The sequence below is a fragment of the Lactuca virosa genome, chromosome 1, assembly GCF_052849685.1.
Source record: "Lactuca virosa cultivar CGN04683 chromosome 1, Lactuca_virosa_CGN04683_v6, whole genome shotgun sequence".
Classification (NCBI taxonomy): domain Eukaryota; kingdom Viridiplantae; phylum Streptophyta; class Magnoliopsida; order Asterales; family Asteraceae; genus Lactuca; species Lactuca virosa.
The window spans coordinates 103,003,015-103,028,276 of record NC_136426.1 but is presented as its reverse complement, the minus strand read 5'-3'; the positions used below and the strand labels follow the sequence as shown (position 1 = coordinate 103,028,276).

The 25,262-nt window shown below is 35.4% G+C and overlaps 1 protein-coding gene across 1 annotated transcript; it reads right to left on the bottom strand.

Annotated features, from left to right (window-relative positions):
* Positions 1–653: 653 nt before the first annotated feature.
* LOC145154203 (benzyl alcohol O-benzoyltransferase-like) lies at positions 654–22,818 on the bottom strand. Its single transcript, XM_079075524.1, has 2 exons — positions 22,292–22,818; positions 654–1,659 (listed from the first exon to the last, which is right to left on the bottom strand). Exons 1-2 carry the CDS (start codon positions 22,736–22,738, stop codon positions 712–714), a joined length of 1,395 nt encoding a protein of 464 aa, XP_078931650.1. The 5' UTR covers positions 22,739–22,818; the 3' UTR covers positions 654–711.
* Positions 22,819–25,262: the final 2,444 nt, after the last annotated feature.

Below are 25,262 nucleotides of genomic sequence, written 5' to 3'. Positions count from 1 at the left end.
AACATATTGTAAATAAGGTTAAACGGGGAATTTCGAGCCAAACAGAGTTAACACTGGATTCAGGGAAACAAGGAACAGGGCGGGATCGGGGGCGGTCTTTAAATTCAGGAGCCGAGAAATGGGGGAATTTGGGGTCGGGATCCTGGTCACGAGGTCAGGGGAAAAAGATGAATTCGACGGCGGGGGGTAGAGGTAGTTATTTCAGCCTCTTTTGGTCCCGTTGACATCTCTAATATTATATAGGGAGGGATTGGTGGGTCAACCTTTTTTTGTTTAAAATTAGTTAAAAGGAATATAAAAAAAATTGAAAAGGACAAAAAAGTCATTTTATTATGTGGCTCAAGAACCAATCATGTAAGTTTTAAAAACCATATGTATCATGTTTGTCAAAAAAAATTAGCAAGATATTAATTTTGTAACTTTTAGTTAACTACATGGATTATTTATGTAATTTTGTCTAATTTAGTACTGAACCATATCAAAATTTCTGAATAAAAAGTGGTGCAATCATATGGCCTTAAGCTTACTAATTATAGTTCATGGACTTGGTAACGTGCATATGCCATTATTTAGAAAAAACAGGTTACTCAAGGAAAAACATTATTGATTAATTATAATACAGAAGACGATACAATAGCAAGATATATGGTCACACAACTACCTGAATTATACATAATTTTCGAAGTCACTCTAGTAATCAAAGTATGGATGTTAAAGTTTAGAAGAGCAACCAGGAACGAGTAGCTTTTGTTTTTTAAGAGTTTTCTTATCATTATTCCACATCAAAATGTCATTAAGATCTTTAACAAATATATCCATTGCTGCGCTTGGTAAGCTTATAGGAACCATAATTTCATATTCACCTTTGTTGTTTTTGAAAGGTATATAGTAATTAAAGACCCCTGGTAAGAAATCTAGTCCTTCTTTGGCAATTCCTCTATAGGATGCTTTCCCCCACCCAAAATCTATGTCGTCGAATTTAGACTTACTTATGCCAGACATCATATAGGCATGATCAAGATTAACCATAGGTCGTCCTCTCAAAACCATTAGGTCGATCATTGATCTCAAATACTCTTCAGAAACAAGAGCTTTGGCCTTCATCACAAGCTCTAATGCGTAGCATAATGGTTTATGGGAAAGATCTTTGGCTGTTGAAATTGCACATGCTTGGACGAAGCAATTTCCATAATATCCAACAGGAAGAGCAGGGTTGAACTTGGTTCGTGCATTAACAGGGAACATGAAACGCATCTCCGCTTCAGGATCAGGCTGTAAAGCGATAGTACGACAACGCCAAATAGTAGCTGCTATCATCTCAAAGGTTGAGATGTTTTTTAGGTTTTCTGGAACAAACCCACGAATGGCTGACAACTCAGTAGAGCCGAAGAAAAATGATTTTGTATCCATCTCATGCATGGTCAAGACGTTGCCCTTGGTGTTTTTTGGTTTTTCGTATTCATGATGAGTAAACGTGACTCGTGGTGGATTCCTTGCAGAAAGCAACTCCCTTTGCCACACAGGAAACGTTGACGGGATAGATTCACCCTGTGCCATTTCACCCAATGCTGTGAAGAACTGCAGGAATCCTTCTCCATCGCACATGGTGTGGTTGAATCGTGAAGCAATGATAAAACCTCCACATAATAGACGTGTTACCTATCAATAAAAGTTAGTTACACATAGATATCAGTACTTACCGAATAATGATTTACCCTTTTCATGGTAACATTAGAAAAATTAATTAAAGGAAACAATATATGATGGCTCTATCAAATGAGATCTCCCTTTTCATGTTAAAGGTGGAAATTTAGAATGATATAACTTTTCTCTCTATCACCTTATTAATTAGCATTTTTCTTAATAAACAAAAGTAAAATATCATGTGATTCAATATAAATAAAGTAAATTAGAAAAATCAAGCATGTGGTTTGGTTAAATATGCAGATTTCATCCCAATTAAAAAATTTTAAGTCTTGTGGCCCCTTCAAAATTATTTTGTTGCATTTGTACCTAATGTTGATTATCTCCAATAAACCTTGGCAAATTACTTATTTATCTTTTTTTTTCTTCTAATTACGTCCTATTGGTTAGAAAGTGACATTTGCGCCCTTGAATAGAATGAATTGAGTGTTTAAAACTTCTTTTATGATTTTATGTCGTGTCTAATTTATAACATCAGTTTTGGCATGTCCATAATCTACATAACTAAAATTGTTCGGCTCATACATTGGGAGGGATCATAAAAACCTTTTCTATAGTTCCTTATGGCATTACTATATGATTTTGAAGGATTACATGTGACGTTATCTATCATACTCGTCATATATATTGGGTGATTCAGTTGTCCATAATTTGTTAGCAGATGAAATAACACGTGATATATATATATATATATATATATATATATATATATATATATATATATATATATATATATATATATATATATATATATATATATCAAGGTTGTAAAAATCGTTCGGTGGTAGCTCGGCGGTCGACTGACGATAAGCGATTAATCGGACTAGACGGTGATTAATCGGAGATTAATCAGGGACCCTTAACTATTAATAAAATTATTTAAAAAATAAATATTCCCTAAAAAACTAAGTATTTGAAAATTTAAAATTTTAAAATTTTGAAAAATTTTGTTTAATATTTTAAAATTTGAAAGCTTAAAATTTTGAAAATTTAAAATTTTGGTGTAATATTTGAAAATTAAAATTTTTTGAATTTTTTTAAAAATTCTCGCCTATGACCGCCGAGACCGCCAAGGGCCGCCAAGGACCGCCATTGCCGATTTTGACCAATTTCCGCCAAGCACCCTAATCGTAATCGGTTTAAGGCCGTCAAGCGATTAATCGCCGATTAATCGGCCGCCAAGACCGATTTCTGCAACACTGATATATATATATATATATATATATATATATATATATATATATATATATATATATATATATATTCATCCTTAAATTGTTTGAGAGTGACTAAATATACACAATAGTCTTGCTATAAGAATATACTTGTGACAAATTATTTAATGGTGACTATTTTTAGTGGGTGACTAAATATAAACAATAACTATTTTATTGTGACTATTAAATTTGTGATTTATTTCTAAACGTAACAATAATCATTGATAAAATATTAAACATATTAATAGAAGTTCTTAATAGTTATAATAAAATAAGTAACACATGATTATAGTTATTTTATGATCACCGTTTAATTGTTTGTATGTGGCTAAATATAAACAATAGTTTAATATAAGATTACACTCATGACTAAAATTATTTTATGGTGATGTTTTAATTTGGATGTATATTTAATACTAATAATCGACACAAAAAAAAAGGTTAAACGAGAGGATACAATAATTTTTTGGTTTCATTTTAATTTTGTATCAATGATAAAAAGTATACAATATAGTTATAATAAATTAAATAAAGAGTGATTTTAAGTATATTATGGTGATAATTATCAAAATAATATTGATACTACTCCAAATATCCCAACATATAGTGATGGTTTTTATCTACATCACTCGCTTTTCATAGGTTATAGTCATCACAATTAAACATCGACATAACTTATCAATAATCACGCCACTTATTTTAACCGCTTTCAATAAAAGAAATAATTGTCATTAGTTGTCTATGGCCATGATTTTTTGGTGTCACCGGGAGGAATCTTTATACTAGTATATATAGTAAAACTTATTGATTAGCATAATATATTTCGATAGAATCAATGAGGAATCTTTATACTAATCAGGGGCGTAGCTAAGCATTCACAAGGTAGGTCCTAGGACCTACATTTTTTATTTTTCAATAAAACAAATATATATAAAAAAAATTCAGGACCTACCTTATTTTTGCTAAAATACCTACACTTTCAAAGTTTTTTCAGTTTCATTTAAATAAGGAACCACGTTGTTTTTTGTTCTAGATTCGCCACTGATACTAACTAGTATATATAGTAAAACTTATTGATTAGCATAATATTCTTCGATAGAGTCAATCATAAAATGAAAAGTGTTATGAAAAAAAAAATACTAATGATGAAAATTCGGTGAATAACAAAAATGACATGTTTTAAAATTTTGGATTATAATCAATGTGTTTATAAAGAATAACCAAATTTATGATGGGTTTTAGGTAAAACAAATAAACTAGAAACAATTCCTAAGTTCACATGCAACCTACTTTGGATCTATGTTTTAACTATTGAACATACAACTTTGAATTGCAAAACAAGAACCCTAGAGGAGAGAGGCTATTTTCGAAAATAGTAAACTAGGGTTTAGGGTTTACATACCTTTCAATTGTTATAGCAAACAATTGACAATCCTCTTGATCTTGATCTTGATCTTCTTGGAAGCTTTAGCACCACAAGTGTAATGCCTCTAATGGAATCACACCCAAACTAGCAAGAAGGAAAGTAGAAGAGAGATGGGAGAGGGAGTATGCAAAATCTCGGCCTTAGGGTTTCTTCAAAAGAAGGAGTGACCAAAAACATGAACCAGGAGGCTCCTTATATAGCTGAGGGATATAGGGTTTAAGGGAAACCCTAGTTATCCTTTGCTTAGGGCCTAAGCAAACCCAAGGGCCTTATCCAAGCCCCTATGGACGAAATTATTAGGGTTTCCCCTAAAGATTTCGTCCACCCTCTTCCAAGGGGGTTCTAGAGCCTTCCACTCAACTATTAGATAATTGCAAACTAGTCCCTGCACCTTATAATTAATTCTTTTAACCCCAAAATCAATTCTGATTAATTTCTGGCTAACAATTAATTAAACATAATGATTTCTAATTAATATATTAATCCAATAACATATTAATAAATCATTTATATATATATTAATTTATTAATCTTATAAATTAATATCTCTCTTTTCATAATTTCCTTGTCCAGTTGCTAGGTTGAGGGCAACCCAAAAGGACTGTGCTGCTATCAATTCAAGTACATACCAATTATAGTTATGGGCTTAGACACCTAATCCAACAGTCTCCCACTTGGATAAGTCTGTAACTATAATTGCTAGTATGCCTTCTAAATTTGACCAGCAAATTGTAGCTTCCAAAAGCTGATGCCGAACTCTGACCCAGTCAGTTACGTGTCCTAAGATAAGTGATCATATAATCCTTCGTTCTGCTTGATATCCCCAGACAAAAGACATGGAATGTAATCAATCTGTTTGTCCAGAATCTATGTTTCCCAATTCCTGATTTGTGATGATGTAGGACTTCTAATCGAACACATCAATTTAGTCCTGGCTGGGCCCAGCACATAAGTCAACACCAAATCATCGAGGGGCCCACATATATCGCTTTTCCTGTTAGGGCAAAAGGAACGAATAAACGTTGACTCATATGCTTGTATCTTTTACTCATCAAATTATACATGACAATACGTTTTATAACACCAAGTTACTGATGCGGTTTCGTATCACCAATGTATTACCGACTTTGTAAATTACAACTCATATATCTTCGTTTCAAGATTATAAGATATTATCGTCTCAGTATTACTCGTGATGAATTCCATGAAGTGATACTCTGAGCGAGGGTTTATCCAATACTCAAATCTCAATTTCTGAGTACTCATGAACATTGCAGCAATTCTATTGCCATGTCTATCCTTAGACAATCTGCAATCCAATTCATGACAGTCTTAATTCACTACTTACTTCCAAGAGTACGAGCGACTGTGGAGTTTGAATAATCTCATTATTCAGGAAGTAAAACATGCAAAAATGAAACACAATGATAAACAATTGACAAAAGGTAGTAGCCAAACTTATAAATAATACTTTATTATTTAATCACCAAAAGTCAATTACATTTACTTTGTTACAAGTTTCAAAAACTAATCTAACTACTAAAACTAATATCATCTTTCAGTCCTATGCTTCGAGCATGCTGAATATGCTTAGCCCTACTCAGACCCTTTGTGAGAGGATCTGATGGGTTATCTTCAGATGACACCCTCTTTACTATAAGATGGCCTTCTTCTACTCTATGTCTGATGAAATGGTACTTTCTGTCGATATGTCTGGTCTTACCATGATCTCTCGGTTCCTTTGTCAAGGCAACCACTCCTTCATTATCGCAGAACAGTTCCATAGGCTCCTGGATGGTTGGAACAATTCCGAGATCCCCGATGAAGTTCCTCAACCAAGCTACTTCTTTCGACGCTTCACTTGCTGCTATGTACTCTGATTCACAAGTAGAATCAGCCACCGTATTTTGCTTGGAACTCTTCCAAGTAACTGCTCCTCCATTCAGTAAAAATACCCAACCCGACTGAGAACGGAAGTTATCTCTATCCGTCTGAAAGCTGGCATCACTGTAACCATCTACTCTCAAAGTATCACTGCCACCAAGCACAAGAACCCAGTCCTTTGTCCTTCGCAAATACTTGAGTATATTCTTAACTGCTATTCAATGAGCTCTACCTGGGTTTCCCTGATAGCGACTGACCATGCTCAAAGCAAATGCCACATCAGGGCGAGTACATGTCATAGCGTACATGATCGATCCGACAGCGGAAGCATAAGGTACACGACTCATGTCATCTATTTCAACATTTGTACTCGGGCATTGAGTCTTACTCAATTTGGTATTGCTCTGGATAGGTAGCTCTCCCTTCTTGGAATTTTCCATACTAAACCTCTTTAGTACCTTATCCAAGTATGTGCTCTGACTAAGTCCAATTAGTCTCTTCTTTCTATCTCTCAATATTCTAATCCCAAGAATATAGGCAGCTTCTCCAAGGTCTTTCATGGCAAAACACTTTCCAAGCCAAGACTTAACTTCTTTCAAGGTTGGAACGTCGTTACCAATGAGTAATATGTCATCGACATACAACACCAGAAAAGTTACTATACTCCCACTAGCCTTGATATACACACAGAACTCATCTTCACTTCTAGAGAAACCAAACTCTTTGACTTTCTCATGGAAGCAAAGATTCCAACTGCGAGATGCTTGTTTCAATCCATAAATGGATTTCTCAAGCTTGCACACTCTATTGGGGAACTTTGCATCAACAAAACCCTCTGGCTGACTCATGTAAACATCTTCAGCCAACTTCCCATTAAGGAAAGCAGTTTTGACATCCATCTTCCAGATTTCATAATCATGAAAGGCAGCTATGGCGAGCAATATCCTAATAGATTTAATCTTAGCCACTGGCGAGAAGGTCTCATCATAGTCAACCCCTGGGGTTTGAGTGAAACCTTTTGCAACCAGTCGAGCCTTGAATGTGTGCACATTTCCATCCATGTCTGTCTTCTTCTTGAAGATCCATTTGCACCCAACTGTCTTACGACCTGGTACACTGTCAACCAAATTCCAAAATTGGTTGTCATACATGGACTTAATCTCGCTGTCCATTGCCTCTTTCCACTTGGAAGCCTCTGGGCCTGCCATTGCTTCCTTATAAGTGACTGGTTCATCTAAGTTTACCAGTGTTCTGTCACTTATGAATGTGTCACCATCTGAAGTAATATGAAAACCATACAACTCAGGTGGCACACTTACCCTAGTGGATCTTCTAAGAGGTAATGAGTTATCGATTGGTTCAACAGGAACTGTTTCCTCTGGTTGAGTGCTAGTGTCATATAAGGTTCCTTCATTGGCTGACTCTTGAATTTCTTCAAGGTCAATAGTGCTCCCACTGTCCTCTTTGAATATGAGCTCTCTTTCAAGAAAGACTCCTCTTCGTGCTACAAAGACCACGTTCTCACTAGGCCTGTAGAACAAATATCCAAAAGACTGCTTTGGGTAACCAATGAAAACACATTTCTCACTTCTAGCTGCTAGCTTGTCGTGAGTCTCTCGTCTTACGAAAGCTTCACAACCCCAGACTTTAATATGTGCTAACGAGGGAACTTTCCCTGTCCACATTTCGTGAGGTGTTTTGGCAACCTTCTTTGTAGGGACAAGATTGAGGATGTGGGCGGCTGTCTCTAAAGCATACCCCCAGAAGTGAATGGGAAGCGAAGCCCGACTCATCATAGAACGAACCATGACTAACAAGGTTCGATTGCGCCTCTCAGCTACACCATTTAACTGTGGTGTCCTAGGAGGAGTCAATTGTGAGACTATCCCACATTCTTTCAGATAGTCGTTAAACTCGATACTAAGATACTCCCCGCCTCTATCGGATCTAAGTATCTTTATCTTTCTGCCTAATTGATTTTCGACTTCATGCTTAAACTCTTTGAACTTTTCAAAAGTTTCTGACTTATGCTTGATCAAGTAGATATATCCATATCTGCTATAATCGTCAGTGAAAGTCACATAGAATCGATTAGCATCTCTTGTAGTTGATCTGAAGGGCCCACACACATCCGTGTGTATGAGATCCAACAGACCTTCACCTCTTTCACAAGACCCTGTGAATGGTGATTTTATCATCTTTCCCAAAAGACAAGATTCACACATATCATCTGACTTTAGGTCAAATGATTCCAACACTCCATCCTTTTGGAGTTGGGCTATGCGTTTCTTGTTAATATGTCCAAGACGACAATGCCACAAGCATGCCTTGTCTACACTATTAGACAAGTCAATATTAAGTACACTATTTCCTAGGCTATCAACACAAGTCACTGTTTCATACACACCATTACAAGGCAAAGCTTCAAACATAAAAACACCATTCTTATAAACAGAAATTGAACCATTCAAATCATTAAAAGAATATGTAAAACCTTGTCTGAACAATGCATGAAATGAAATAATGTTTCTCGTCATCTCAGACGAATAGCAACAATTTATTAAATCTAATCTAACATCATTACTAAGCAGAAGCTGATAAACTCCGATCTTGGTTACTGGTGAAGACTTTCTGTTTCCCATGATCAGGTTTATCCTTCCTCGCTCTATCTCCTCACTTTCCTTTAGACCCTGCAAATCAGAACAGATATGAAAACCACATCCTGTATCAAGGACCCATGAACGAGAAGATAATGAGTTATTAGCAGAAATAGTGTAAATACCTGCCGAAGATGGCTTCACTTTGCCATCCTTGATATCTTGCAGATATTGTGGGCAAGATCTCTTCCAATGCCCCTTTTGGTTGCAGTAAAAGCAAACTGCCTCTTTTGGATCAGAAACATGGGGAGTGGAACCATTGGGCTTAGCCTTTGGGCCATTACTATATGACCCAGCTTGAGCCTTGCTCTTCCAGTTTTGCTTGGGAGGACCTTTCCTCTTTTTCCCCTTTCCCTGTCCAATAGTCAAAACAGGGGCACTCGTAGGTGTGGAGGGTATACTTTTACCCTTCATCCCTGCCTCAGCTGTCTGCAACAAGTTGTGCAATTGGGCCAAGGTCTGCTCAGTATTGTTCAAATGGTAAGTTAGAATAAACTGACCATAACATTCAGGAAGTGAGTTCAAGACCATGTCAATGGCCAATTCCTCATCAAAGTGAATATTGAGCTTGACCAAACGCTCTATGTAGCGTTGCATTCTTTACACATGTGACACAACCGACTCCCCATCTTTCATCTTGCAAGCCATGAGTGACTTGACTACTTCGAACTTTTCTTGACGAGCTCGCTTATGGTACTTTTCCATAAGGTCCTTGTTCATCTCGAAAGGCCAGTAGTCCTCATAGTACCTCTGCAGTTCTGGGGACATAGTTGCCACCATGATGCATGCCACTTTGGTAGCATCATCGTAGTGTTTCTTGTAGGCAGCAAGATCTTCAGGAGGAGCTTCATTCTCATCAAGCTCTTTGAGCTCCTTTTCAAGAACATATTCTTTGTCCTCGAAACGAAGAGCCATCTTGATGTTGCGCATCCAATCGTTATAGTTTGAGCCATCCATAACGACTTTGGAGCATATATTGAGCAAGGAGAAGTTCTGGTTGGAGGAGGATGAAGTAGAAGTGTTTCCAGGAGTAGACATCTGAAAAGAAAGAAAGTTTTAGTTAGATTTCAAGATACCTTAATAGAATAACCCAAAGATATAATATCAAGGTTAGGATCCAACTATGAAGATTCACAACTCAGAAATGGGATGCCGAGATCCAAGTGCAAATTTCATAAAGGTAGGCGAATGACGATTCACCAATTCCACCATTAGACGAAACAAACGAAGTGAAATTCCTAATTCTTTTGAGATACATTGAAACTATTCAATGACATGTTTTAATCTCAGATTATGCTCTTCTATTTGTGACTGGGATGCCTAGGATCACAAACAAGATGTGAATAACCATGCAAATGTGCTTGGTAACCTCATTGTCTTTATCATTAACTATTGATGTGCTGGTAAACCACACACGCTCCATCAAAATGACAATTATGAGATACCCATTACTACTCTTTATTGGTGCCTTTTAGTGTGCTGGTTAACCACACACGCTCCACTAACGACCAATAAAGCATAATGTGCAATTTCATGGATTAGCATACTTTTCACATTTTTCCTAAAGTAACTAGAGTTGGGATTTTGAAAATAATGTTCTAGTACTTTTAATATCATTATACTTTTAATGAGAAGTAGTTGTCCTATCAAATCCGTTCTGCTAACGACCCTCCACTAATCAAGGAAGCGGTGGGTGAGAGTGGACACCCATTCAACTACCATTTTATAGGCAGTTTCCTTATACCCCCCTTATAGATTAGCTTCGTGAATGAGGCATACTAGCGATTTGACTGACCATATTCTTATACATATAATATTAAACCTTTAATTATAATATATATATATAAGGTGTGTTTTAAAAATTTTTTAAAACTTCAAGGGTTTATATAAATTTCAAAATTTAAGCTATTAAATTCAAATTTAAATAAACCAATTAACTAGATTTAATATTTATCTATTAATTAACTATTAATCAAATTATTAAATCTTGTAAGGATTATCTAATTAAATTAATCAATTAATTTAATCCTAATCCTTATCCCTCTAATTTCGAAAAATAGGGTAAGGATAATTATCCAATTAATCTAATTAAGTAACAATTATCCAAAAACAAGAAACCCTAGTTATCCTCTTAGCATATTTCGAAATTCATAAGGGAGGAGGCTAGGGTTTTCAAAACCCTAACCCTAATTTCGATTAGGGTTCTTTGGAGGCTAGGGTTTTCGAAAAAAAAACCTTTGATCCAAAACCCTAGAAATCGAAAAATTGGCCTTTAGGGTTTAATAGCTATAAACCCTAATTTGCAATTCAACAATTGTAGCAATTCAATTTAAAACAACAATGGCTCTGATACCACTGATGGGTTTTAGGTAAAACAAATAAACTAGAAACAATTCCTAAGTTCACATGCAACCTACTTTGGATCTATGTTTTAACTATTGAACATACAACTTTGAATTGCAAAACAAGAACCCTAGAGGAGAGAGGCTATTTTCGAAAATAGTAAACTAGGGTTTAGGGTTTACATACCTTTCAATTGTTATAGCAAACAATTGACAATCCTCTTGATCTTGATCTTGATCTTCTTGGAAGCTTTAGCACCACAAGTGTAATGCCTCTAATGGAATCACACCCAAACTAGCAAGAAGGAAAGTAGAAGAGAGATGGGAGAGGGAGTATGCAAAATCTCGGCCTTAGGGTTTCTTCAAAAGAAGGAGTGACCAAAAACATGAACCAGGAGGCTCCTTATATAGCTGAGGGATCTAGGGTTTAAGGGAAACCCTAGTTATCCTTTGCTTAGGGCCTAAGCAAACCCAAGGGCCTTATCCAAGCCCCTATGGACGAAATTATTAGGGTTTCCCCTAAAGATTTCGTCCACCCTCTTCCAAGGGGGTTCTAGAGCCTTCCACTCAACTATTAGATAATTGCAAACTAGTCCCTGCACCTTATAATTAATTCTTTTAACCCCAAAATCAATTCTGATTAATTTCTGGCTAACAATTAATTAAACATAATGATTTCTAATTAATATATTAATCCAATAACATATTAATAAATCATTTATATATATATTAATTTATTAATCTTATAAATTAATATCTCTCCTTTCATAATTTCTTTGTCCAGTTGCTAGGTTGAGGGCAACCCAAAAGGACTGTGCTGCTATCAATTCAAGTACATACCAATTATAGTTATGGGCTTAGACACCTAATCCAACAATTTATTGTCAATGTTTTAATAATAAAAAATAAGGCATACAAAAAGTTTTACTAAAATCGGAGGGTCTGGGTGAGAAACTCCCCTCATTTTTTGTGGGCCACAACACTCTTTCTCTCACTTTCTTTTCCCTCACTTAAAGATGAGAAGCTTCCCTTACTATTTGTTTTTTTTTATTTTTTTAAATAAAATTAATTCATTTTTATGATTTATAATTTTTAAATTAATAATAAACAAAAATTTTAATTAAAAAGAAAATGCATTTTATTAATTAAAATAAAAATTACAATAAACCTAAGATTTAAAAAAGTAGAATATTAAAAAAAACACAAACAAAAAATCAAACAAACAAACAACAACCTATGAAAAATATTTTTTCATAATTTTTTCCCTCTTCTTCATCACGAGCTCGAGAGCCGATCCCGAGAGACTGTCGGTGTTTTCCATCAAGAACTTCATATCCTCCATTTCTTGTCTCTCTGCGCGCTCCTTCTTCCTTGCTTCTTCTTTTTCTTTGTCGAACGCCAAACATTCAGCGAAATTAAGATTATATCGATTAAACGACGCTGTTGTTTTCCGCATTTCGTCAAGGTCCATGCTGAAATCCGATGCACCCAAAGAAGTCCCCTTTTCATTCCTCTTTGCTTTGTCCCTACCCATCGGTCGGACAATTTCTTCTAGCTCGAGTTCGTCCTCCTGATTTAAATCTAGACCGACCCGAGCATCGGAGGAAGTTGCGTAACCACTAGAGTCTGTTTTCGTTCGCTTTGATTGTTGTACTCCAAAAATAAAACCGTGCTCGTATTTTTTCCACCTAGGACTTTTAACCAATAATTTCCAACAATCGTGCCACTTGAATGATTTTCCGACTTCCTCAAGGTAAAATTGCAAAGCTTCTTGAAGTATTTATCCGTCGCCTTGGCCGTTTATTCGTTAGGTTTTTAGGTTGTTGTACAACCCGTTTATTTTTGAAACCCCCCTTGCTATTTCTCGAAACTTCGAATTCATTTGGTGTTTCGTATGGTAGTCGCCATTTTTTCCTAGCTCCTCCCGAAACTGTTCTAAAATGCAAAACCAAAAATGATCTCCCGGTTGTGCATTTCCCGTTTTCGAATCCTCAGAAATGTCAACCCAAGCTTTTACCAAAACTATCTCTTCTTGTGGAAGCCATGGTATCTGCTTTTGTCTTCCTGGTTATGCGACACCCTAGCGCGCTTGTTGTTTTCCTTTGCGTCGTTGTGGGGGTGGTGTGGGTTGAGTTTTGGGAACCATCTCTTCTTCTTCCGAGTCATCCAACTCATCGACAAGTTGGAATTGTTGTTGGGTTTGGGTATGAGTTTGGGTTTGGGTTTGAGGTTGGGTTTGGGTTTGAGGTTGATTTGGCGAATGTTGATCGGGAAAAACAACAAAGTTTGAAAACATTTGCGGAGTAACATTTGGAACTTGGAGTCGGTAATATTGTCTAACATTTTGGTATTGAAATTGTAGTGGAGATTGAATGGGAGCATCAAGTTGGGGACGATAAACTCCTTGTGATGATTGTAACAATCTATATTTTCCCCATCAAAACCACTGATTTCATTAAACGGTATATAAATCATACACGTACATCAAATGGGCTAGGTATACAAATACGGGCTGCTATACATTGGGGTGTACATAACACAAATACAAAGACCATATAAATACATATAAGTGACATCTAACATCCCCCCGTAGTCTGAACGAGAGAGCGAGATCGGACGTTCAGACTAGATCTGAAATCAAGAAACAATGCAGATGGTAAACCTTTGGTAAGAATGTCAGCATATTGGGATGAGGATGGGATATGAAGAACACGAATCTGACCCATAGCAACCTGATCACGAAGAAAATGAATATCAATCTTTATATGTTTAGTGCGTTGATGTTGAACCGGGTTCGTGGAAAAGTAAACCGCACTAACATTATCACAGTAAACTAAGGTATCAGTGAGAGGGGGATAAAGTAACTCGCGGAATAGATTGCGAAGCCAACATGTCTCGGCAACAGCATTCGCAACACCCCGATACTCGGCTTCGGCACTAGAGCGAGAAATCGTGCCTTATCGTTTGGACGATCATGAGAGAAAATTTTGACCAAGAAACACACAATAACCGGAAGTGGAGCGTCGTGTATACAGAAAACCAGCCCAATCTGCATCAGAATAAGTAATAAGACCCCGAGATGGAGAAACTTATAATTGAAGACCGTGATCCAATGTGCCCTGAAGATATCGTAAGATATGCTTAAGAGCCGCAAAGTGAGGCTCCCGAGGATCATGCATAAAGAGACAAACCTGCTGAACAACATTAGTAATATCTAGGCGAGTAAACATCAAGTACTGAAGCGCACCAGCCAAACTACGATATAAAGTCGGATCCGAAACAGGGAGGCCAGTACCATCAAACTTGGCGGATGTATCCGTCGGGGTCCAGGCAGGTTTGCAATGAAGCATACCGGCTCGGTCAAGAATCTATGTGGCATATTTTTGTTGAGATAAGAACATGCCATGGTTTTCACGGGTGAACGAAACAGCAAGAAAATAGTTCAGAGCCCCTAAGTATGTTATGGAGAACTCTGAACGAAGAGAAGCAATAAGGTGCTGAAGAAGACCAGTGGATGAAGCAGTTAAGACAATATCATCCACATATATAAGCAAGTACGCTATATGGTCACCCTGTCTGTAAATAAAAAGAGAAGTATCAGATTTACTCTTAGTAAAACCACGATCGGTGAGAAACTGAGCAAACCGGTGGTACCACGTGCGAGGGGCCTGTTTGAGGCCATATAAGTTCTTCTTCAGTAAACAGACATGATTAGGAGTAGATGGATCGCGAAACCCTGAGGGTTGATGCATGTAAACGGTCTCATGAAGATGCCCGTGAAGAAAATCATTCTTCACATCCATCTGATGAACCGGCCAATGATGAGAAATGGCCAAGCTAAGAACAGTGCATATGGTAGCCGGTTTAACAACCGGGCTAAAAGTCTCATCACAGTCAATACCAGGTCGTTGACTACGACCATTCGCCACAAGTCACGCCTTGTACCTTGCTAAAGATCCATCTGCATTATGCTTCTGCTTAAATAACCAAATACAATTAATCACATTAGCATTAGGGGGCCGAGGCATAAGATCCCAAGTCTTGTTAGAAATAAGAGCATTAAATTCATCTTTCATAGCATTTAACCAGTTAGGATCTTGAAAAGCATCGGAATAAGAACACGGTATGGGTGAGGAGGATGACTCGACATGAAGGTTGAGTTTATTTATGGGTTTGATAATACCGTGACGTTTAGGAGTGACCATAGAATGAGTGCTTGTAGGAGCGGGATTGACCGGAGGTCGAGACCGAGAGGAAGGAATTCGAGAGTGAGTGGATTGTATGTAAGGATTTTCAGTATTACGAGGAGGACCCGACATAGAGGAGGCAGAGACATGAGGAGGAGAAGAGACATGTAGAGAGTGGGAAGGAGGTCCATCATCAGCAATGGACAAGGGTGAGGACTGTTGCTCGGCGTGATGAAAGCCGAGAACGGAAGTAGTTGTAGCGGAAGAGGAGTTGACGGTAGGTTGAGAAACAAGTGGTTGAGCTCGATGTGAAGGGTGATTAAACATGTTACGGGTGCCATTAATGTAAAGGAAATCATAATTGGGGGATTGATTTGGAGTCATGGAACCGAAAGGAAAGATGGTTTTATCAAAGGTTACATGACGGGAAATGATTATTTGATTTGTTTGAAGATTAAGGCAACAGTAGCCTTTATGATTGGTGGGGTAACCAAGAAAAATGCATGGAATGGAGTGAGGTTGGAGTTTGTTGGTATTGTTGGTATGAGGGAAACATAGACACCCGAAAACACAAATGTGGTTATATTTGGGAAATTTTTGGAAAAGTTTGTGGTATGGGGAGTCGTTTTGAAGTGTGGTGGATGGAAGAATATTGAGGAGGTAAGTAGCCATATGAAGAGCTTCAACCCAATAGGTAGGGGGTATGTGAGCTTGGAAAAGAAGAGTGCGGATGGTGTTATTGATGGTGCGGAGCATGCGTTCGGATTTTCCGTTTTGGTGGGAAGTGTAAGGGCATGAGAAACACATGTGTATTCCATGAGTTGTGCAAAGTTTGTATATCAGAGTTAAATTCATTTTTAACATAAGCATGAAATATGACAAACTTGGAAAAGTCTTCAGATTTGTTACGTAAATGATACACCCACAAAAAATGAGAAAATTGATCAAGAAAGATGACATAATATTTAATACCACTATGACTTTCCAAAGGGGAAGTCCAAACATCAGAATGAACAACTTGAAAGGGAAATAAAGCTTCAGTTGTAGATAAGGAAAAAAACAGACGAATGTGCTTGCCAAGTTGACAAGCATGGCAAAGTAAATGGAAATCCTTCTTATTACAAGAAATGAAATTTTTATATAATAAATGCTTGAAAACTTGTTGCCTAGGATAACCGAGTCGTTGGTGCCATGTGGACGACCTGAAACTAACAAAACTTTGAGGAGTTAGACATGTAACGGGATAGAGATCACCGGTGCTGTCACATCGGAAGAGAACTTGTTTGGTCAGAAAATCTTTCACAGAAAAACCAAATTCATCAAATTCAATAGAGCATTTATTATCACGAGTAAATTGGCGAACAAAAATAAGGTTTTTGATAATTTAGGGGGTAATGAGAACATGTTTTAAGTTAAGAGGGCAAAACGGGTTATAGCCAAAAGTGGTGTGACCCGTTTTAAGAACGGGAATGCGAGATCCATTACTGACTAAAACAGAGAAATTAGAATTATTGAAATTATTACTAAAAGACTTGAGGATACTTGGATCGGCATGAAGGTGGGCAGTGGCCCCGGTGTCCATGTACCAATCTGCGTTGCCTAGATCTTGAAGAGTCATTGTTGAAAACGCTTGTGGTAAACTAGTGGCCTGATCCGATAGAGCATAAGATTAATTGGGCCATGCAAAAGTATTGGTGAAAGGTTGTCCAGCGCATATCATGGCCTGTTGTGGGGCTGGCGGAGACTGAGCCCAAGATAGCTGAGGAGGAGATGCATGTGGACTGGCCTGGTTGGTCCAATGGGCTGCTGGCCAGTTAGCTAAGGAGGTAGGAGTGGGAAGAAGACCTCGCTGGACTGGGAAATACACATGCCAAGGAACTGAAGTTCCCAAGCCGCCGAAGAAATTACCAGCGCCATTACCATGGTTGAATGAGCGACCCCGACCTCCTCTGCCACCGTGACCTCCCCGTCCACTACCACGATTCTGACGACCGCCACCACGAGGGCCACTATTGCTGCGAGAATGATTGGTGGTGTTGTTTGTGGGCCTAGATTGATGCTCGGTAGCAAGAACAATAGGTGATGAGGAGGTGTCGCCATGAGATGATTGAAGGACCCGTTTCTCTTCTTTCAAGATGTTGTGTTCCTCAAGAGCCAACATTGAACGCATCTCCAAAAATGTAGGGAAGGGTTTGGAGTACCGAATCGTAGGGATAATGTGAGAATACTTAGATGACAGGCCATTTAGAGCATACGAGACGAGGTTTCTAGCAGGTACAGGAGATCCGATGTTAGAGAGGAGATCAGATATGGCCTTGATCTTGGTACAATACTCGAGAATGGTAAAGTTACCAAGAGTCATATTTCGAAGTTCATCTTCAAATTCAATGGCTTGGGATTCCTTATTTTCATGGAATCAGTCTTCAAGAGCACTCCAAATGTCTGCAGCGGTAGAATCTGGTTTGATGATAGACTGAAGAACGGTCTATAAGAGAGTGGCATACAACCACTGTTTGACCACGTTATCTACTGTGTCCCATGAGGCATCTTTGGTGAGATCGTCAGAAGGTTCAAGATGATCGAACACAACATAACCAAGGCAATATGTCTTAAAAAGTTCCTTCCAGGAATCATAATTGAGTCTGTTAATGTCTAAGATGAAAGGCACATATGATTGGATGTTTGTAATACCGTATATTTTATATGTGGGAGTAGGGTTGGTGGAGGTGGAGTCTTCTTTAGGAGGCATGGTACGTGTATGGAAAGAGAAGAATCAAGAACAAGATGCTGGAAGGATGTGTGAGAAGAGGAAGAATACGATGAAGAAAAGATCGGCTTGGGTATCTGATACCATGTAACAATCTATATTTTCCCCATCAAAACCACTGATTTCATTAAATGGTATACAAATCATACACGTACATCAAATGGGCTAGGTATACAAATACGGGCTGCTATACATTGGGTTGTGCATAACACAAATACAAAGACCATATAAATACATATAAGTGACGTCTAACAATGATGAATCGATAGCAAAAATGTTTCAAGTAGGGGTGCTTAAACTCGAAACATGAGTTTTTTTCCTTCTATCGGAGGTTGGGGTAAGAAAATAGATGTTGGGGTTTGGTTGAAGGTAAATAATTATGGGTATTTATAGAGATTGTAGAGGGCAAAAAAAATTACATTTTAAATCATATAGCCGTTGGAAATAAAAAAAAGAAAAAAAAATCAAATTTTACCGTTTTTTAACGGCTGTTTTCAAAAAAATAAATAAATAAAAATAAAAAAAATAAAAAATAAAATATATTTAATCCCCATCGGAAATAGAACGCAGCAAACCCTCCCCCCACCTCCTCCCCGCACAACACTTCCTGCACCCCCAATGCGGTGTTCATCGGAGCGGGAAAGGCCCCGCCCCTCCTTCCCGTACCAGTTCCGTCTGGTCTAATGATAAGTTATATTTAGTGACAAAAGTTAACAAAAAGTGGGAAATATGGTTAGAGTTACCATTTGGTTGTAAGTTTTTTTAGATGATAAATTTAACGGAGAACTAAACTCGAAAAAATGTTATACAACAATGACGTAATATATTATATATGTAAAAAATATTATTAAATCATTTTCTACATTGTACACGTATTTTATTTACAACATTACACTATACTCCCTTCGTCCCAAAATTATTGTCCATAGACAAAAAACATACATATTGAGAAAACATTAATTACCACTAACTTTATATAATAAAATGATAGTTTTGTCCTTACTTTGCATTTAATGTTTTATTAAATACTTAGTTGGTTAAGTAATAATGATGAAATATTTTGGTAAAAATGTTATTTATTTTTAGAAATTGACTATTATTTTGGGACAAACCAAAAAAGAAAGATGAACTATAATTTTGGGACGGATGGAGTATTTATTTTCCTAAAGTATAGATAAGATGGATTTCATCTTTAATTGTTTTTAACTTTTAAAATCTATTAGATAAAATTAATTATTTATTACTACTATATATGATCGATAAAACTATTACTCTCTCAGTCCCAAAATTATTGTCCACAGACAAAAAGCACACAGATTAAAAAAACATTAATTAACATTAATTTTATTAAATGAAATGATAATTATACCTTTTTGTTGCATTTAATTCTATGATAGTTGCATTTAACTTCATTGTAGTTTAACTAACAATGAATGATATTTTTGTAAAAATGATATTTATTTTTAGAAGTTGACAATTATTTTGAGACAAACAAAAAATAAAACATAGACCATTAATTTGGGACAAAGGAAATAATATAATACTTCGTTCGTAGCGGACATGGGCCTACTATTAAACTATTAATATAATCAAAACACATAGTTCTAGATATTTGGATTTGTTGAATTTATATAATCTAGTAAAAATCCTCCCATGTAATTTACGCGGGTTCAAATAAGTTTAGCGAAATCTATAGAAGTTTGATTGAAATTTATAAATATTATGGTGTTTATAAAATAATAATAATGCAAATATAACTTTTTATAACTTTATTAAGAGACACAGTACATCAATATTGGAAGTATAACATGCATAATTTTCTTACATAACTGAAACTTAAAGAAAAAATTTACTAAAAAACATTAAAAAAATGGGAAAATTACAAAAAACAGACCCCAAACTTTCTGATTTTTACTATGTTAGATCTAAAAATCTATAAAATAACCATTTCATCTGTAAAAACAAAAACTAAAATCGAATTTTTTTTTTCAATCAAAACACCAACAAAACAAAACAAAAAAATAACATAATTAGTCTTGCATGGGGTCAAACCTTCATGTAATTAGCAAACATTTAGTTTTGAAGTCAAAGATAACCTTTTGGTTTTAAACATAAAAAAACATTAAATCATCGTAGAAGTAAAACCAACAAAATTTGCCAAACTTAAATAATTTTATATCAAAATCTCATTTTAAAACTAGCCCTTATTATATAATCCTCTTAGATGCAGAGGGTGCGAAAGTAATTATTAAAAATATATTCAATACTTTTAAAATATAAAAAAAATTTATATTAATCTATCCGTAAACAAGGGTGGAACTAGAATTTAAGAACAAATAGGGTTGATAATCTCACATGGTAATATAATACTAAAATATAATGTTATATCCAAATAAAGTAATAGGTCATTCTTCTAGATCACAAGTAATCTAATTATGTCTTGTAAATATGACATATCATTGTTTTCATGTTTAATATTATTGGACACTTCAATGTCATTGTTTTTATCGGGTTGTGGTGTGTACTATAAACATCTTCTTTAATATTACCACTAATTTAATGTAATTGTGTGCCACAATTTGATGATCTTTTTCTTACTCATAATTTATCCTACGAATTTATAATTAAAATAAACTAAATTATAATACCATAATTAAATTATTATTTATAAATAACAGTAAATAAAGTATGCAATAAAAATTAAAATTTACCTTTTTAATGAGAGAAATTGAAATCTCGTTGATGTAAAAGTCTCGCCGAAAACAATTTGTTAATTGAAAAGTAACATACGAATAAAAGTAGTTGCACATCTCTTATCATCAATTAATAAAAAAAATTAAAACGGGGTATTCTTGCTAGTTGCTACACTCAAATTGACTGAATATTGATTATCAGCCGATTAAAAGAAAATAGATAGGGAGGAGGCGGTGGTTATGAATAGAAGTGGGCTTCATAATTCTCAATTGTCATAAGTGAGTCAATGGTGACTGATTGGCTAAGTTTTAAATAAGTGACTCAATGTATTTATATGTATATAATAATAATTGTTTTTTTTTTCTTTTTCTTTTTTTAATAATAGGAGGGGCTCAAATCACTATCAATTAATAGATGTGGGCTAAGCAGGCACTGGGCTTATCTTATCAACATTATAGCCCGGCAGCCCCTACTCCCTCCCCAGCTTCGTAAAATACATCATTGTCCCAACATGGGATTTGAAACCTCAACTAATCAGCATTTTATCTTCATCACAATATATATGAAAGAGGAAATCTAGAAGAGGACTTGTCATTGTTGAGTATATCAATTTGTCTTGGCTATAGGTTCAATTTCTTGTAAGCAAAAGATGATCCTACTCATCCATCATTCCCAATCTCAACTCATAATTAACAGTTTAGGTTTCTTTTTAATTAAACGGGTGAATTTTTTTAACATGTTTAACTAAATAAATTTGAATTGTTGTTGAATTCTCCTATATGAATTTAATTGTCATGACCCCCAAATTATCATCGATTTGCTAACAAGTTAGACATTTTTAATGTATTTTGATCAATTAACTGTTAATTACTTTGCACAATTATTTGAGTTTATAATCAAGTTATTGAGTAAGCATTTTTTTTATATTTATATTTTAAAATAAAACATGTCGAATTTATGTCTACAAGTTATTTATTAGGTTCGATTGAGTTAAGAAATTTCAACCCGATTAAAGATATGGGTTTTAAATTATTAACCCCTTTAGTGAAAAATGTCAAATCCGAAAACCCAACTCAACCTGACTCAATGTCATCTATATTTATCATAAAAGATATATAGATTAAACAAATTAATATATATATATATATATATATATATATATATATATATATATATAACTCATTTATAAATATTTAAACTGTTTATAAATATTTATACACTATTAATATTTATATATAGGTTATGCAGTAACCTGATTAATAGACATGGTACAATATGGACTTTTCCTACAAGAGTCATTTATTATTATTATTATTATTATTATTATTATTATTATTATTAATATTAGTTTTGTTTTCACTTTCTTGTTTTCATATAGAAACTAAAAACCAAGCAATATGTTTAAAGCTTCACCTGAATCAGTAGCAATGGCGAGTCAATGATGCCACTGGAGCCAGGAACATCATAAAGGAGCTCTTCTAAACAAGGGAATGGCGGATGAAGAGCCTCCCCAAACTGCTTCAAAGTAACATCTGCCTCCGCCTCAATAAACAACACACCTTCACCGGTGCAGTCTACCATTAGCTTCCTTGTCGGACCTTCTTTTAGGCGGCCAGCAAATGGGTAATAGAACACAAGCACCTTCGCCAACGCATCCCTGATAATAGTCGCCGGATTTATATGTCCCATTTTCGGATCCCTTTCATACATGTCAATCGACGAGACTTGATGACGCATCCCTTCCTTATCATCAATGTCTGAGAGAGGCTTCAGTTCTCGAGGAGTGGATACTGCCGGAGCAATCAGTTCCGGTACATGTCTCCGGACTACAAATGTTAAAGAGGTTTCTGATTGAGGCATTCTAAGTTTGTGTTGTATTTTTTTTAATTTGGAACGCAAGAATGCTAAATTTATAGTAGTTTAAGGACATTAATGTTCAAAATTCTATCACCCAACTCTGATGCGTGCTACCTTCTTTTTTGTTAAATAAAAGCTAATAATTTATTTCAAGTTTTCAACTATATTTCAATAGAATAGCGGGAGGATTTTAAAACTGAAGAAAAATACATAGTCAAACTACGGGAACTCTGATCATCAATGGACAGTTAATGGCTATGATTGTGGATTCAAGTCTTGGTGGACGGAATGTATGGATAATTAATGGCTATGGTTGTGGATTCAAGTTTTTGTGTGGGAACGTGTAGTTTACAAGTAGAATAGAATGTATATGTATCTGCAGTCACCAGTATCTTTGAGGGTCTGCGACGTGGGCCGTTGCACATGCCCATATCTTGGAGGGGCCAATTTTATGTATGATTCACTAGATAGTCTACTATAAGGCAATCCAGTAATCCAAAGACAAGAACTCATGTTTTGTTCAAATTCCAAAAGCTCACTCAAAAACTAAAAATTGCAATAACTCACGTTTTAAAAGTTTGGCTTAAAATTAAAATTTCCATTTGGGCTAATAATGGGCTAATGTAATTTTGTGGCAAGCAAGAGCTCACCTTTTGTGTCAATTCTAAAACTACAAATTTACGACAACTGCAAAGCTCAAACGACGTTTCTTGTTCTTAGTTTTTTGATTTCCCTGAACTCTGTCTGCCTCTCTTATTTATTTCTGATTACACTTCCACTTTCCTTTTGATTGTTGACTATAACTAATAAGTATTCCACTTTTCCTGACATCTGAATCTGATTACCTCTCGTTTTTATATTTAGAATACTATAATTAAATAAGTATTCCACTTTTCCTGACATCTGAATCTGATTACCTCTCGTTTTTATATTTTGATTGTTGTCGTTGATTAAAAAACATAACACACATTACAATATACGTATTCTAAATGACTGAATTTATGACTTCATATTAGTGCATTGCGAAATTTGATTTCTGTTTTGAGTGATTTGACTAATTCCCCTAATTTATAGTTCCTTTTAGTTGTTGTACTTCCTTTACAATTCTATGGAAATTACTTATTTGATCAAAACAATGCTTATGATTTTCATATTGTTGTTAATATTACATCATGGTAGTCATTGAGAACAATATATTATAAAATATTGATTACCAAGAGTTGATGACCAACTATTCTTCTAAGAATGTAAAGAGAGCCTTACAGTCTATGTAACTATGTAAGTTATATATCATATTATCGTTATTTTGTTTTGATTATTTTAACATTTTTCGACATATTGTAATATTAACGAGTTTTGCTTATATATAGAAAAATTTATATTTAAGGGCCCATTTTCATTTTTCGTACAGAGTCCTCAAAATCAGAGAGATGCCTTGTAGTTGTAATTAAAAAATCAATGCAAAAAATAATGGCCAAGATTACAAAGCATTTCAAGTTTATGTTATCTTTCATGCCCTTAAACAAGATCTCAAAAAGATAAATTCAAATGGATTCTTAATTGATAATCGAAAAATTATCCCCAAAACAAAGGAAACAAAATACATATAAGGAGGAAAAGATAAAATTCTTTAATTAAGCTTAAGATGTCAGAATTGATTAGGATAAAATTACTAATCAATTAATTAAATCAACTTTAAAAAAATAAACTTTTCAAAAAAAAAAAAGAATAATAGAGTTTTAACTAAACAACCCTAAATGGCCGACAAAAACCCCCACACCTTAACGAAGCTATGGGTTTTGTTAATCGACCCATTTTACATGTTGTGTACGAATTTCATTGTATTCCGAGATGCCAAATCACTTCGACATATTTGTTGCCGATGTAATCACACATCCATTCTTAGTAGTGCAGCCATTATAAAGTCATTCATTAACACTTGTACCAATTGCATCGTCCTCTCCTTCTTGAAAACTCGTCCCTGAGTCTACTTCATCATCAAAATCCCCAATGAAAGGTGACAAGTCTGCAACACTAAACCTAGATTAAACTTTATAAGGACCCAACAACTCGATCTTGTAATCATTGTCATTGATTTTCTTCAAAACACCAAAGGACAATCAACTTTTGGTTAGAGCTAAATCATATGTTGTGAAACCTCTTTTGCCTCAAATGAATCCACATAAGATCACCTTCATGATAAGAAAATAGATTGCAATATTTATTGACACGATCGACATACTTTTTATTATACTTCTCAATTCGCATGTGAACCGATTGGTAAAGCAACTTAGTATGACTTTACTGCTTGTTACATTCACCACTAAATTGATCAATAATAGTTATATGAGCTATGTCAAGTGGGGTGATTGGGTTCTTGTCATATATAATCTCAAATGAGCCTTTCCCGTAGAACGGTTAATTAAAAGATTGTAGACAAATTCTACATGTCGAAGAGTGAGATCCCATTGTTTGGGATTGTCGCCAACTTTGGTCTGACCATAAATTTGTGGATGGTGAGGATGCT

Coding starts and splice junctions, on each gene's coding strand:
- LOC145154203 (XM_079075524.1), bottom strand. CDS start 22,738: ATGCCTCAATCAGAAACCTCTTTAACATTTGTAGTCCGGAGACATGTA. Junction 1,660..22,291: donor CGCCATTGCTACTGATTCAG/GTGAAGCTTTAA, acceptor TTTTATTGATAG/GTAACACGTCTATTATGTGG.